Raw genomic sequence first — 13,819 nt, 5'->3', positions numbered from 1 at the left:
ATGTGTTTATTTGCATAAAGCAAACGCATGGGTCTGAGCAGCAGGTGGCGACAAAGTAAAAAAAGGCAGTTCGGAGTAGCTGTTCAACCTCCGTTCCTGTGGATGGAGCCATTATGGTCAAGAAAGCGCAGATGATTCACGAACGGCAACATTTCATCGTTTCATAGTCCCTCCCTAAACGTGCATTGGCGCGCTGTGCATCCTTCCGTCGGGTCCCCGGTCATCTCTCCGTTAGCCTCAGCAAGACTGGCGAAAATATGGCGGGTATGAACGCGTCGGGTCCCGGCCCGGTTTCGACTCTCGACCAGGTGGATAAAGGACTGAAGGAGACTCTTATAGACGCGCTGAACGCCATTCTGTCGCCGGTGCAAGAAGTGCGTGCCGCGGCGGAGGAGCGCATTAAAGTATTGGAAGTGACGGAGGGTAAGAGCTGACGTGAGATGCTGCCACAACATGCGTGACATCTTGTGAAGTGCAGATTTTTACACGCGGGCCTTCCTGGACATTTGGATTAACTGTGGCTGGTTTTATGACGCTTGTCGACCGTGTTTATCATTCCTGTATTCGCGGTGAATTTGTCAACACATTGGCTTGAACTGGGGAGTCAAAGCATGTGCAGCCGAATCCAATACGTTCCCGCATTTTCATTTGATAACGTTAGTTTTGAAGTCATGTGGGACGATTCTAAGTGAGAAGTTCGGTTCTGTAAATCTGTTTTCAGTTTCACTTTTAAGTTCACTAACGTGATGGTAATTTAGTGTTCATAAATACGCGTCATCTTTGTGAGAATATGTTTTAGCGATAGTTTCAGGGACAGTTCACCCCCCAAGAAATAAAATTTTCTGTTATTTACTCACGCTCATGTGGTTCCAAATCTTATTCCTTTTCAATGCATCCATGGTTATTCACTTTTGGGTTCAGAACAGTATGAGGGTGAGTAAATGATGACACTTTTTGGATGAGCTACCCCTTTAAGAGACTCCAAATTCATTTTTTTACATAATTCATTTTTTGTCGTCTTTATTTATGCCCTGTGAATGAAATAATAACACAACTCCTCATCCTATTTTGCCTTCTGAATACAATGCCAAAGAGATTGCAGAGATTGTGAATTGGGGTTTGGTTTCTTGCAGTGTCCATAATATTACATCTGAAATCTACCCACTATCATCAAGCAGTACATCACCCAGTATTTTTTTAAAAAGTTAAGATATTGCTTAGAGTTTTGTGGCTGTTTCATCGTCTTTTGGGAGGAAAAAGAGCACAATCTTGTTTCTGTGGCTAGATGTGAGTCAGTACCTTTGGTCAAAGATAATGTAAGTTTAAGAATCAGTCATTGCAAAAGCCGTATGATTTAACTACAAAAATTAAAGCAAATGATTTTTGTATACAATGTATGATTTATATTTTATTATATTCTCTTCATATTGAAGTATGATCTTTATTCATTTTCTGAGAGTGAATGGTGCATCATTTTAGCAGAGCTATTGTTGTATTTTGTTGTAGTTATATTTTATGCGTTATTTATAGTTCCTTGATGATGAAATTGTGAAGTGTTATTACTATTTAAAATGACTGTTTTCTATTTTCCTATATTTTAAAATATAATTCCTGTGATGGTAAAGCTTATCAATGGCTTTGATCCTTCAGAAGTCATTCTAACATACTGATTTGGTGCTCAAGTTGCATTTCTTATTATTGTAAATGTTGAAAAGAGTTTTGCTGCTTATGCTTAATATTTTTGTGGAAACCAGTATATATTTTTTCAAGATTCTTTGATGATTAGAAAGTTCAAAAGAATAGCATTTACTTAGAATAGAAATGTTTTGTAACATTATGCATGTCTTTACTGTCACTTTTGATCAATTTAATGAATCCTTGCTGAATAAAAATCTTAATTTCTTTTTTTTTTAAATCTTAATGACCACAAATATTTTGACCAGTTGTGTATTTGTGGACCGACCGCACACTATATGTTTTTATGTTTAGAAAGAAAACATGTCCACTTAAAGGTAGAAATGCCCTTGAAAATCAGTTGGTCAGTGTAACCCAGTGGGTCGCTGGCTGTGGCCTCTCTTTCAGGGTGTTGGGTGTCAGCAGTAACATTGTCTTTTGGCCACCAGCCTCTCATTGAGCTAAATCCATGGATGATGAAAGATATGGCAGTGCTGTGAATCACGCATACATTACAAATGATGTTTTGAATGTGCTCATCAGACTTGGCTTCTAATGCATTTGTAGTATCTGCTTGTTAAGCTATTGTTAGTCAAATTGATTGTTGGTTGTGCTTGTAAACTAAACCTATATTAATATGTAAACAGTTTTGATTTGCTAGTGGTTGTTTTTGGCCTATGTAATATTATTTCACCTGTTTTTTAGAGTTTGGAGTTCACCTCGCAGAGCTCACTGTCGACCCACACGGAGCACTTGCTATACGTCAAGTAAGACTTGAAATCAAAGCATAAATTAACAGAACAACAAGTATTTGATTCTCATGGTAATATTTAATTAATTTGTTTGCTATATGTCTTTTGTAGTTGGCCTCTGTCATTCTGAAGCAGTATGTTGAGACACACTGGTGCGCCCAGTCAGAGAAATACAGGCCCCCAGAGACGACTGAATGGGTAAGAACTGAATATTTATGTCTGGATGTGACATTATCCGAGATGTGACGTATTAATGAGTAATTTGTTATCCATATCCCTTTATGTTCAGGCTAAAGCTGCGATCCGTGAGCTCCTGCCAAGTGGCTTGCGGGAGGCCATCAGTAAGGTGCGCTCCAGCGTGGCCTACGCCCTGTCGGCTATTGCACACTGGGACTGGCCAGAAGCTTGGCCTGGGCTCTTCAAGCTCCTCATGGACATGCTGGCCAGTGGGGATGTTAACGCTGTACACGGCGCCATGAGGGTCCTCACAGGTAATCACTCTGATCATCTAGACCTCTTCCTCACAGTTGCAACAAGTGACACTGTTTTTCGCCATTACTAAGCAACATATTATTGTGTGTTTCATAGAATTTACCCGAGAGGTGACGGATGTACAGATGCCAGATGTTGCACCTGTCATTTTGCCTCAAATGTACAAGATTTTTACCATGGCAGAGGTATTATACTCAGCTTAATAAAAACACAGTACAGTCATTGCTTTTGAGAAAATCTTGTGGAATGTATGTTATTGACAAAAACACAGTTGTGTTGTTACTGTTGCAGGTTTACAGTATTCGCACTCGATCCAGAGCAGTTGAGATCTTTACCACGTGTGCCAATCTCATCTGTGCAATTGATGAAGTAGCAAAGGTAAAGTTTCAGTGAAGTACTTCTGTTTATAGGTGAACAGGTTACACTTTGGACAGTACACACAATTAAAATGTTACTTATATAAAAGAATCCAGACAAAAATGCATCTGGGTTTGCACAAAAATATTAAGCCGCACTGTTTTCAGCATTAATAAAAAGCAATATTTCCTGAGCACCGAATCAGCATATTGGAAAAATTTCTGAATGATCATGTGACACTGAAGTCTGGAGTAATTGCTGCTGAAAATTCAACTTTTTCATCACAGAAATTTTACATTTATTGAAATAGAAAGCAGTTGTTTTAAATTGCATTAATATTTCTCAGTATTACTGTATTTTATCATCAAATAAATGCAGCATTGGTTAGTAAAAAAAACATGAGAGAAAAAATGTATCAACCCAAAGGTTTTGAACTGCAGTGTATACATTTTTAATGCCACATTGTATAAGTTAACCTAAATTAATAAATGCAGTGGAATTTGTGACTTCATAATACCTAACACTTTACAATAAATGTTACATTTATTTTAAAACATTTATGTTGGATTTTAGGGTGCTGCCAACACTCTGATCTTCCCGGTGGTGCAGCAGTTCACCGAGGCCTTCATACAGGCGCTGCAGATTCCAGATGGACCCACTTCAGATAGTGGCCTGAAGATGGAAGTACTAAAGGTGACTAGCTGTTGCATTGTGCAGAAAAATACTTTTTTCCCTAGTGATGTAAATGTAATTATCAATTGTTTTCCCTTCATAGGCAGTGACGGCTCTTGTGAAGAATTTTCCCAAACCCATGGTGTCCTCCATGCAACAGATTTTACCTATTGTATGGAACACCTTGACAGAAAGCGCCTCTTTATATCCATTCATTGACAGCTTTTACCACTTGTTTTAAACTATCACCATTAACAGAAAAGTTCACCCAAAAATGAAAATTTACTTATGCTCAAGGCATCGAAGATGTAGATGAGTTTGCATATTTATCATAACAGATTTGGAGCATTACATCACTTGCACACCAATGAATCCACTCCACTGAATGACAGTCCAAACAGCTGATAAAAACATCACAATGATCCACTCGAATACAGTCCATCAATTAACGTCTTATGAAGTTAAATGCTGTGTGTTTATATTAATAAACAAATCCATTAAGACATTTTTAACTTAAAACTGTTAAGTTCTTAATTCAATGCCAGTATTTTCAGTAAACATTGAAGTATTTTTTTTAACCAATCATGTACTTATGTGAGAACCGAGGTCAACTACACAGAAGAAGTAGATGATCCTGTTGACTCTGATGGTATGTGGCACTAGATTTTTTCTAGAATTGATCAAAGTTATTCAGAGTGGTTTAGTAAGCATTGAGCTTTGTTAATTCATTGTCATTGTCGCAGGTGAGGTCCTTGGCTTTGAGAACCTCGTCTTCAGCATCTTCGAGTTCGTCCACACACTGCTGGAGAACAAGAAGTTCAAGAGCACTGTGAAGAAAGCTCTTCCAGAGCTCATATATTACATCATCCTCTACATGCAGATTACGGAGGATCAGGTTTGTTGGTGGGGTGAATGTGTGTCATATGTCTTTTTTTTATAAAGCTTTTATCATAACATTCTCTTCCATCTCGCAGATCAAGGTATGGACAGCCAATCCGCAACAGTTTGTTGAGGATGAGGATGATGATACATTCTCTTATTCGGTCCGGATATCGGCACAGGATCTGTTGCTGGTGAGAGCACAGAAAGTTTGTTTGTAGATGTTGAAATCATTTCCCTATTTAATGTTTAATGCATCCTTTCATCCATCAGGCTGTTGCTGCCGAGTTTCAGAACGAGAGCGCTGCTGCTTTAGCGGCGGCAGCAACACGGCACCTTCAAGAGGCAGAGCAAGCCAAGAACACAGGCAGTGAACACTGGTAAAGACAGAAAACATCCTTTATCTCAATTTAATTTTCTTTTTCAGTGTGTTGCTTTACATCAGGGTTTCCCAAATGTGGAGTGGTGAGGGAACTGCAGAGGCTTTGTAAGTGAAAACCTAATAATTCAAATAAACAAATGTCTTTGCGCAATTAATTAAAATAAATCTGAAACCGACTTATAGTTATTTTTTTTACACATTTGCACAATTTCCAACATTTATGTGGATAGCTTACAGCAGGGGTAGGCAACGTCGGTCCTGGAGTGCCGATGTCCTGCAGAGTTTAGCTCCAACCCTGAAAAAAACCCTCACCTACCTGTAGCCCTAGTAATTCTGAAGACCTTAATTAGCTTACTCGGGTGTTTTTGATTAGGGTTGACCAATGTCAGGTGACCATTAGCCAATATCAGCACCATAAACATGCAAATGTGTGGTTATATTGTTGAAGTGTTAACTTTATCTCTGGTGGTACTTCAAGTAAATATGTTATGTCTAAGGGGTTCAGCTGACAAAAGTTTGGTAACCCCTAGTCTCGCATAGCCAGACCTTCAGACTGACGGCTGAAGGTCTGGGAACTTTGGCCGCTTTGAATGGCCAAAGCCCACCCAAGAGGCCAAATGACTGACAGGTAAAGCAACCAATCACGTTTCATTTTGTGCCGTGTCATGTTTAGGGGCGTGGAAATGTCGCCACAATAACAGACCAAAACTCTCAGACATATTTTAAAGATTCTATGCCATGAACTTTAAATATTTCACATACTTTTGAAAATCCAGCGTTTAGTTGACCTGATAAGCGCTCGCCTTCACCGTTGTAAACACAACGGCTTTTTTCTTTCGTGAGGGGGTTTGGCTCAATGGCATTTTTATAATCAAGGCAGAACATTAAAGAACGCGACACACACGTCTCCCGGAAATCCTGTATAATCTAACCAATCCGATGAAGACTTCTGTTTCCAGATAAGTGTGCCATATGCATCAGACATTTAGCCATCTGTCCGTGACGTCTGAGGCTGAGAATAGGAAACCCCTGACTTACATTAGTATCTCTCCATGGGTATCCAGGTGGAAAGTGCATGAGGCTTGCATGCTGTCCCTGGGCTCAGTCAAGACCATCATCACTGAGAATGTTAAGAACGGTCGTGTGCAGTTTGATATGCATGGATTCCTTGCCAGTGTCATCCTTGCTGACCTCAATTTACCAGGTATACCTTATTCTGGTTTTTGATTTGGATCCTACATCTGTATATAGCCTGAGTGTAGACCTGAGGATCTGATTCTCATGTTATTCAATTCCCAGCAGCATCTCCATTCCTCTTGGGTCGGGCCTTATGGGCAGCCAGTCGCTTTACTGCAGCGATGTCCCCAGAACTCATACAGCAGTTCCTTCAGGCAACTGTGAGTGGTCTTCATGAGAGCCAGCCACCCTCTGTCCGCATTTCTGCTGTGAGAGCCATCTGGGGGTAGGACTTTTATTTCCTGTTTCTAATGTGCAGGGTCTAATAATTTGCGCAAAACTGTATGATTTTTATTTGCAGGTTTTTTTATTATTATTTTATTTATTTTTTTTTAGTTAGACCGGCTTAATGGGGCAGATCTCCAGCTAAGTAATGGGTAAGACATTATTTTAAGGTGTCCTTGTTACATGTACTCACTATTGTAAAAACAATAAATTATACATAATTACATGGAAGTAATCCTAACCCTAACTATACAGTAAGTACATGTAGATAATTAATATTACTCAGTACTTCAATGTATAATTACACTGTAACAAGGACACCTTGAAATAAAGTGTAATCAAATAATGTAATATTAATATTTAAATAAAAAAAAATGTTTTTGCCATGTTTATACACTTTTAAATGAGATACAGCAGCTTGGGCTACTTCTAAGCAGTAATCTACACCTTTTTGGGACGAAAACCTGAAAAAAGTAATGAGAAATAAATACATATGTGTTTTAAACGGAATAACTAACAATTTCATAATTTTATATTAATTGTTCAATAACTGTGATTCATTGTCCTTTATAAATAATAAAGCAAGGATGCATTAAATTGATCTAAAATGACAGTAATGACATTTACTAAAGTATAGTAAAGATTTCTATTTCAAATTAATGCTGCTATTTTGAATTCTTTGGTTATCAAAGAATCCTGAGAACAATATCATGATTTCCACAAAAATAGTGATCTCTCTTTATATCTGTTTCACAGGTACTGTGATCAACTCAAGCTGTCAGAGAGCACTCACGTCCTGCAGCCGTTCCTACCCAGTGTCTTGGAAGGACTGGTGCAGCTCGCAGCTCAGTTCAGCTCTGAAGTTCTCACTTTAGTCATGGAGACCCTCTGTATTGTTTGCACCATAGATCCGGCTTTCACCACAAGTGCTGAGAACAAGATCTGCCCACTCACTATTGCCGTCTTCCTTAAGTATAGTAATGGTAAGATCATTTTAAAGTCAACAGCTAGTACCTTCTGGCATTTAGATTACCTGTGGCTTATGTTCTCTTTTCCATTTTTGTTAGATCCTGTTGTAGCATCTTTAGCGCAGGACGTCTTCAAGGAGCTTGCCCAGATTGAAGCCTGCCAAGGACCCATGCAAATGCGCCTCATTCCTACCCTTGTTAGCATTATGCACGCACCGCCTGATAAAATCCCGTCTGGCCTTTGTGCTGTAAGTTACACTTCTCAGTTTGTTGTACTTCTTACTGTATTCTGTAAGTAATACGTATTTTTTGTTCTTACAGACATCCATAGATATCCTAACTACGGTTGTTCGTAATACTAAACCCCCGTTGTCTGACATGCTTGTGTGCCAAGCTTTTCCTGCAGTGGCCCAATGCACCCTCCGCACAGATGACAACACCACAATGCAGGTGACATTCTCCCAGAAATAAATGCGAAATGTCTTTTCAGAGTCCTCATGTCATCTGATATCTAACTCTCGTCGTCATTGATTTTTTTTTTTTTTTAGAATGGTGGTGAATGCTTGAGGGCCTATGTGTCTGTGGCACTGGAGCAGATTGCCCAGTGGCAAGATGAGCAAGGCCACAGTGGCCTGTGGTATGTCATGCAGGTTGTCAGTCAGCTCCTGGACCCCCGCACGTCTGAGTTCACCGCTGCTTTTGTAGGTCGCCTGGTGTCCACTCTCATTGCCCGGGCTGGCACTCAGTTGGCTGACCAGCTGGACCAAATACTGCGTGCTATTCTCAGCAAGATGCAGCAGGCCGAGACCCTCAGTGTGATGCAGGTGCGGTTTAATTGATACCAGTATTTTGGCCTAAGTACAGTACCACAGGATCGATACTAAACTGATACTTTGGGGTTTTTTAAGCTAAGGACTGGGGGCCATAAAGGGGTGCTGGGTGTCTGTGTAAAATTTGGGAGAACCAAAATATTTTTTACAAAATGCATTTTTATGGCTATCACTGTTTATCTTAACTTTAAATGTCAATTAAATATGGTTAACGCAGTCATTTTAACACATTTACTGATTTTGGTATTATTACTGTTTCACATTTTAAATTTATTTGATCAGTTTTCATGTATTTTGTGTTTTTGTTGCATTTTGTTTCATATGTGAAATAAGTCCTCTATCATATTTGGGGGTCATTGTTATCAAGTTTGAAGACCTCTGCATTTGCCATAAAGTAAACAGGGTTTCCATGGGCATGGAAAATTTGGAAATATAAGGGGAATTTAAAATTGTGTTTTCCAGTACCAGAAACATAATGCAAATTAAAAAATCATGGCAAGACTATTTGTTAAATATTTTATTAGCTATTCGTTAAGCCATGTTTAATTTATTGAACTAATTTTGTTGAGTCATTTCTTTTCAATAAATCGTTCAAAACAGTTCACAAAATGGTCTGAATGATTCATAAATCAGCGTGAATACGTTTGAACAAATACCCATAACCTCCAGTCTTCAAAAAAAGTGAAGTACTAAATAAACACCTTGGGCAAATTGGGCAAATTATGAAATCAAACTAGGACTGCAAGTAGATAATAACAGTAATCAGTATCAATAATTAGCGATTGATTTGTAGTTGACATGTTAGAACATTCAGTTTCATGTAAGCTATGAAAACAAAATGTTAGGTACCACAATGTTGAGATATTACTGCAGATGTGTGATGTAGCACAGGTAAAGAAATAGCACTTAATAAGCTAATAATAATAACTTTTTTTTCTTTTTGCATGTTGAACATTCATTTTCTTGTACGACAGATAAGTCTGAATTGTTCTGTAGCTGCTGGCTCAAATGAGGTGTGAAATACATTCTTGCTCTTCATTTTACAGTCCCTGATCATGGTTTTCGCCCACCTGGTCCATTCCCAGTTGGAGCCCCTGCTGGAATTCCTATGCAGTCTTCCAGGTCCCACAGGGAAACCTGCCCTAGAGTTTGTCATGGCTGAGTGGATGAGTCGCCAACATCTGTTTTACGGCCAGTATGAAGGCAAAGTCAGGTGAGGCTTTCCAATCTCGTCTGCATTGTGTTTGAAGAAATTGCACGGCATCCATTTGAAATAACACCGTAATCACTCTGTCCACAGTGCTGTTGCCTTGTGTAAACTTCTCCAGCATGGTCTGAACACAAATGACAAACGCCTCCAAGATATAGTCGTCAAAGGAGATGAAATTTTTAATCCAGACGAGGGAATCTGTACACGTTCCAAATCAGCCAAGAGTAAATTAATAATCTCTAAACTGCCAAATGAATGATTAATAATTGTTATTGTCTCCGATATCTGACTGATCTCTTTCTCTCAGACCCACAGCGGTGGACCAACATTCCTTTGCTGGTAAAGATTTTTAAACTCATCGTCAATGAACTGTCTTCCGTGGTGGAAGCTAATGCAAATAGAGCAAATCCTGCAGATTGGAGCCAAGGTACTTGTGTGGTTTAACTGTTTACCCCTAGTATTATTATTGATTGATGACATTGAAGTGTGGAGCATTCTTATGTTTAGAACGTTTGTTTTGCAGACTCTGGTGGAATGTGGGATGATCTGGCAGATGAAGAGGATGATGATGATGAGGAAGATGAAGGATTAGCAGGACAGCTACTGTCTGATCTCATTGCCTCCAACAAATACGGTGAAGACCCATAATACTAAAACAGGGTTAAATTTTCATTTCTCCATTCTAATGTTACATCTGCATTTGGCATCTAGAGTGACATTAAAGTACACATTTTATTAGTTCACACATTCCCTGGGAATCAAACCTTTGTTCTAAGTGTTGTTTAAAAGGGTCTTTGCACTTTTGCATCAATTCATTTTTGTTTTTTTACCCAGAAATTAAATATGGAAAATGCGGTTTCTTGTTTTGTGATTCAAACACTGATAAATAGAATAAGCAGACACAAGCTAATTTTCATTATTCAAAATTCCAATGATATAAAGCTTGTTTTTTAATGTATTTAAATGCTAAATATAATTTTCATTATTCAAAATTCCAATGATATAAAGCTTGTTTTTTAATGTATTTAAATGCTAAATATAATTTCTAGCTTTTTTTTTTAGCGTCTCTGTAAATACTCTATAAGTGCCCTCTCGCGTTGCTCTCGTGGCTACCGGTATCCTTATGAAAATCTTTGGCTTCATTATTTTTATGATCTTTCTTTTCTGATATTTCTTGGCTAGAGGCTAATCCATTCAGAAGTTTTGTTTTTCCATGATGCTAAGAGGATGTGACCGCTTACATGCTACAAGGTTTTCGGGAGTGACTTCTGGATATAAATGCGGCATTTAAAGCGGATATCACTGGACAGGGCAAGATAGATGTACATTAAGGGTAGAGCACCCTCAGTGATTTGACTCTGGCCTATCTGTATCTGGAGAAGTAGGAGAAATTATTTGATATATTTACCCCATATAATAAAGCCTCGTGTGTAGCACTAACAATGTACTCTGTGTTTTGAGCGACCGTGCATGGTGCGGGAGAAGCATTACTTCTAATTTGGCCAAAGAAAACTTGTAAAATCAACATTTTTTCAATAGTAATTTCTGCAGTTTTCAAATGTTTCATTAAAGGTGCAAAAAGGCATTAACAAAAATCTGAAAAGTCAATATTTGGAAAAAAAAAAAAAAAAAAGGAAAAATGAATGGGTGCAAAAGTACACGCCCAAAAAGTTTGTCAACAGTGTTATTTTTATATTATTTGTTTACTATTGCAGTTTTTATTAATATTTAGAATTATTTTTATTTTTATATTTCAGTTTTCATTTTAATTTACTTTGTGTTTGTACGTTATTTCAATTAGCAAAACTGTTTTAACAGCTGTTCTTTAAATGTTAGGATTTATTAGTAAAGCAAAATGACAAAAACATGAGTAAAACAGTGAAGTGCACAATGCTTTCCACATATTCACCACCTTGTCTTTACTACAAATAATCTATAACAATTATTGTAATTTCGCCATAGATGATGATTATTTTGAGGATGACGATGAGGAAGATCCAGATGCTCTGAAGGACCCCATTTATCAAATTGACATTCAGGTAAGTTATTTGGGCTCGTCTCTGAAGTATTGCTGTAACCATACTTCATGTCTTCACTGCTCTTGTCTCCATGTTTTTTTCCATAGGCGTACCTGACAGATTTCCTTACCCAGTTTGCTCAGCAGCCTTGCTATAGCATGTTTTCAAGCCACTTGAATGAAGTAGAGAGAAGAGTCTTGCAGTCCATCGGCATATGACCTATATCCCCCACCCAACATTAGCTCCTTGTCCTTTGTTTCCGTCTTTACCACTCAGTCATCTTTTCTTCAAACTTGAACATTCAAGTGGACTCGTAATGCCTTTCAGATGACGCTCTTAATCCACAACCCAAAAGAGGACTTAATGGTTTACGTGCCTCTCCCTGTTTTATTAAGGGAAGGAATGGACATTGATTCCTGGGGTGTTATAAGAGCAGGGCACGAGGGGCAGACAGGACTGTGTGGGTGCATTTGAATCAGATGTCAAAACACTACTGTGCTTTGATAGACCTGTCTAGTATGATGAAAAAAAATGTTTACAAAGGGACTGGTAACAGTAAAGAAATGATTTAAAAATATCATCTATCCATTTGTACCTTTTCACTTGACTAAATCACAATGGTTACAAAATCTTTCTGTGGAGAAAGGAAAAAGACTTCTGACAGATGATGAATCTACACTTTGAAAAAGAAGTTGGAACTGTTGGCAGCCTTATTAAAGTTATCCATGTTGTTTGTCATTACGTGGTCTCATGAGCATGATCTTTATGGCTACACTGTTGGGTGAGCATGAAGAATAATATAGTGTTACCATAGTGATCCTACAATCTTATTAGCAGCATTGTCTCCATTGAGGTATGAGAAGAATTTCATAATAAAAGGCCTGTTAAAGTCTAAATTTTAAGTGTCTACATTCAAAATTAAGTTTTTGGAGATTTAGACATCTGCTTGAAAGTGTTTTATTTATTTTTTTAGTAACTGTATATTGCCATTGACATTTCACTGATTTGATTATGCACGTGCAAATAGCTTATTTTAATTTTCTATATTACATATAAGATATATATTATGCTATAAGCATTGTTTTGTCAACAAACGTGGCCTCAAGTTTTGTTTTAAAAAAATACATTTAAGAACTAAATTAAGATTTAGGAAAATACGGATTTCATTACTCAGTTATTTACAGATTTATTTCAAAATTGTTTAAATTATAAAGTTTTAAATAACGTGTTATTTACACATTTTAAATACACATTTACTCATTTGAGTTGTGTATTTTAAAACTACTTAGATTTGTAGTAGACCAATATGGGAATATTTTAACTTTTGTGTTACAGGTGATTAAACAAAATATACTACAATTCTTCCAGAGCTCTCCTGTCTGTATCACAACACTATTTATGTATGTACACCCCCTTCTAATGAACTGGTTTGACTAGGCCTACTTTAGTAATTTCTTTGAGTACAAATCTTGATGTTAAAGCATGTAATGATATTCTAGGGAATTGTGTGCTTCTAATTCTATAGCTACAGTTTGGACAGGGCCCTTTTCTATTCTAACATGACAATGCCTCTGTGTATATAAGGAAAGGTTCAAAAAGAAATGATTCAGTCAGTGTGGAAGAACTGGACTGGTCTGCAGAAAGCGATTTCCTAATCTCAGCTGAACATCTCTGGTGTGAGTGTGACTTTAAATGCAGACCTTGAGCCAAAAAAACTCATCACCAAACACCAATGACATGTACATATGGGATGGGTACAGTCATATTAGACCAGGGATAGAGTTAGTCTGTCCTGTAGAGTTAGCTCCAACCCTAATCAAACACACCTGAACAAGCTAATCAGGGTCTACAGAATTACTATGACTTGAGGCAGGTGAGGGTTTTTTTTCAGGGTTGGTGCTAAACTCTGCAGGACATCGCACTCCAGGACCGACGTTGCTTACCACTGTTTTAGACGCTTCCAAAACTGTTGCAACAGAGATGTAGATTTAATTTATACAATTTATGTTTGGTGATGAGCAGAAAGAAAAACTAAGTGCCCATATAGCTACAATAGCAGTATGTTGATGAAAGCGTATAATGCAAAATACTCCATTTGAGCTTGATTTTCATCAAATGTTAAGT

At 37.8% G+C, this 13,819-nt stretch overlaps 1 protein-coding gene across 2 annotated transcripts; it reads left to right on the top strand.

The window, feature by feature from the left end:
• Nucleotides 1–67: 67 nt before the first annotated feature.
• Nucleotides 68–13,052, top strand: LOC306855040 (importin-9-like). Of its 2 annotated transcripts, none has more exons than XM_079393438.1 (24): nt 68–423; nt 2,380–2,441; nt 2,538–2,624; nt 2,716–2,917; nt 3,015–3,103; nt 3,210–3,296; nt 3,849–3,968; nt 4,051–4,151; nt 4,538–4,596; nt 4,691–4,842; nt 4,922–5,020; nt 5,100–5,206; nt 6,273–6,412; nt 6,511–6,670; nt 7,426–7,652; nt 7,737–7,885; nt 7,959–8,087; nt 8,186–8,461; nt 9,514–9,680; nt 9,768–9,901; nt 9,985–10,104; nt 10,201–10,311; nt 11,640–11,716; nt 11,803–13,052. In XM_079393438.1, the coding sequence occupies exons 1-24, from the start codon at nt 258–260 to the stop codon at nt 11,911–11,913; spliced, it is 3,132 nt and encodes a 1,043-aa protein (XP_079249564.1). In that variant the 5' UTR covers nt 68–257; the 3' UTR covers nt 11,914–13,052. The 2 variants fall into 2 exon arrangements, with proteins under 2 accessions (XP_079249564.1, XP_079249563.1); XM_079393437.1 differs by having other exon boundaries at nt 130–423; nt 6,508–6,670.
• Nucleotides 13,053–13,819: the final 767 nt, after the last annotated feature.

This window comes from Barbus barbus (assembly GCF_936440315.1).
Source record: "Barbus barbus genome assembly, chromosome: 35".
In the NCBI taxonomy this organism is placed as follows: Eukaryota; Metazoa; Chordata; class Actinopteri; order Cypriniformes; family Cyprinidae; genus Barbus; species Barbus barbus.
This window is presented reverse-complemented; position numbering and strand designations above follow the sequence as displayed.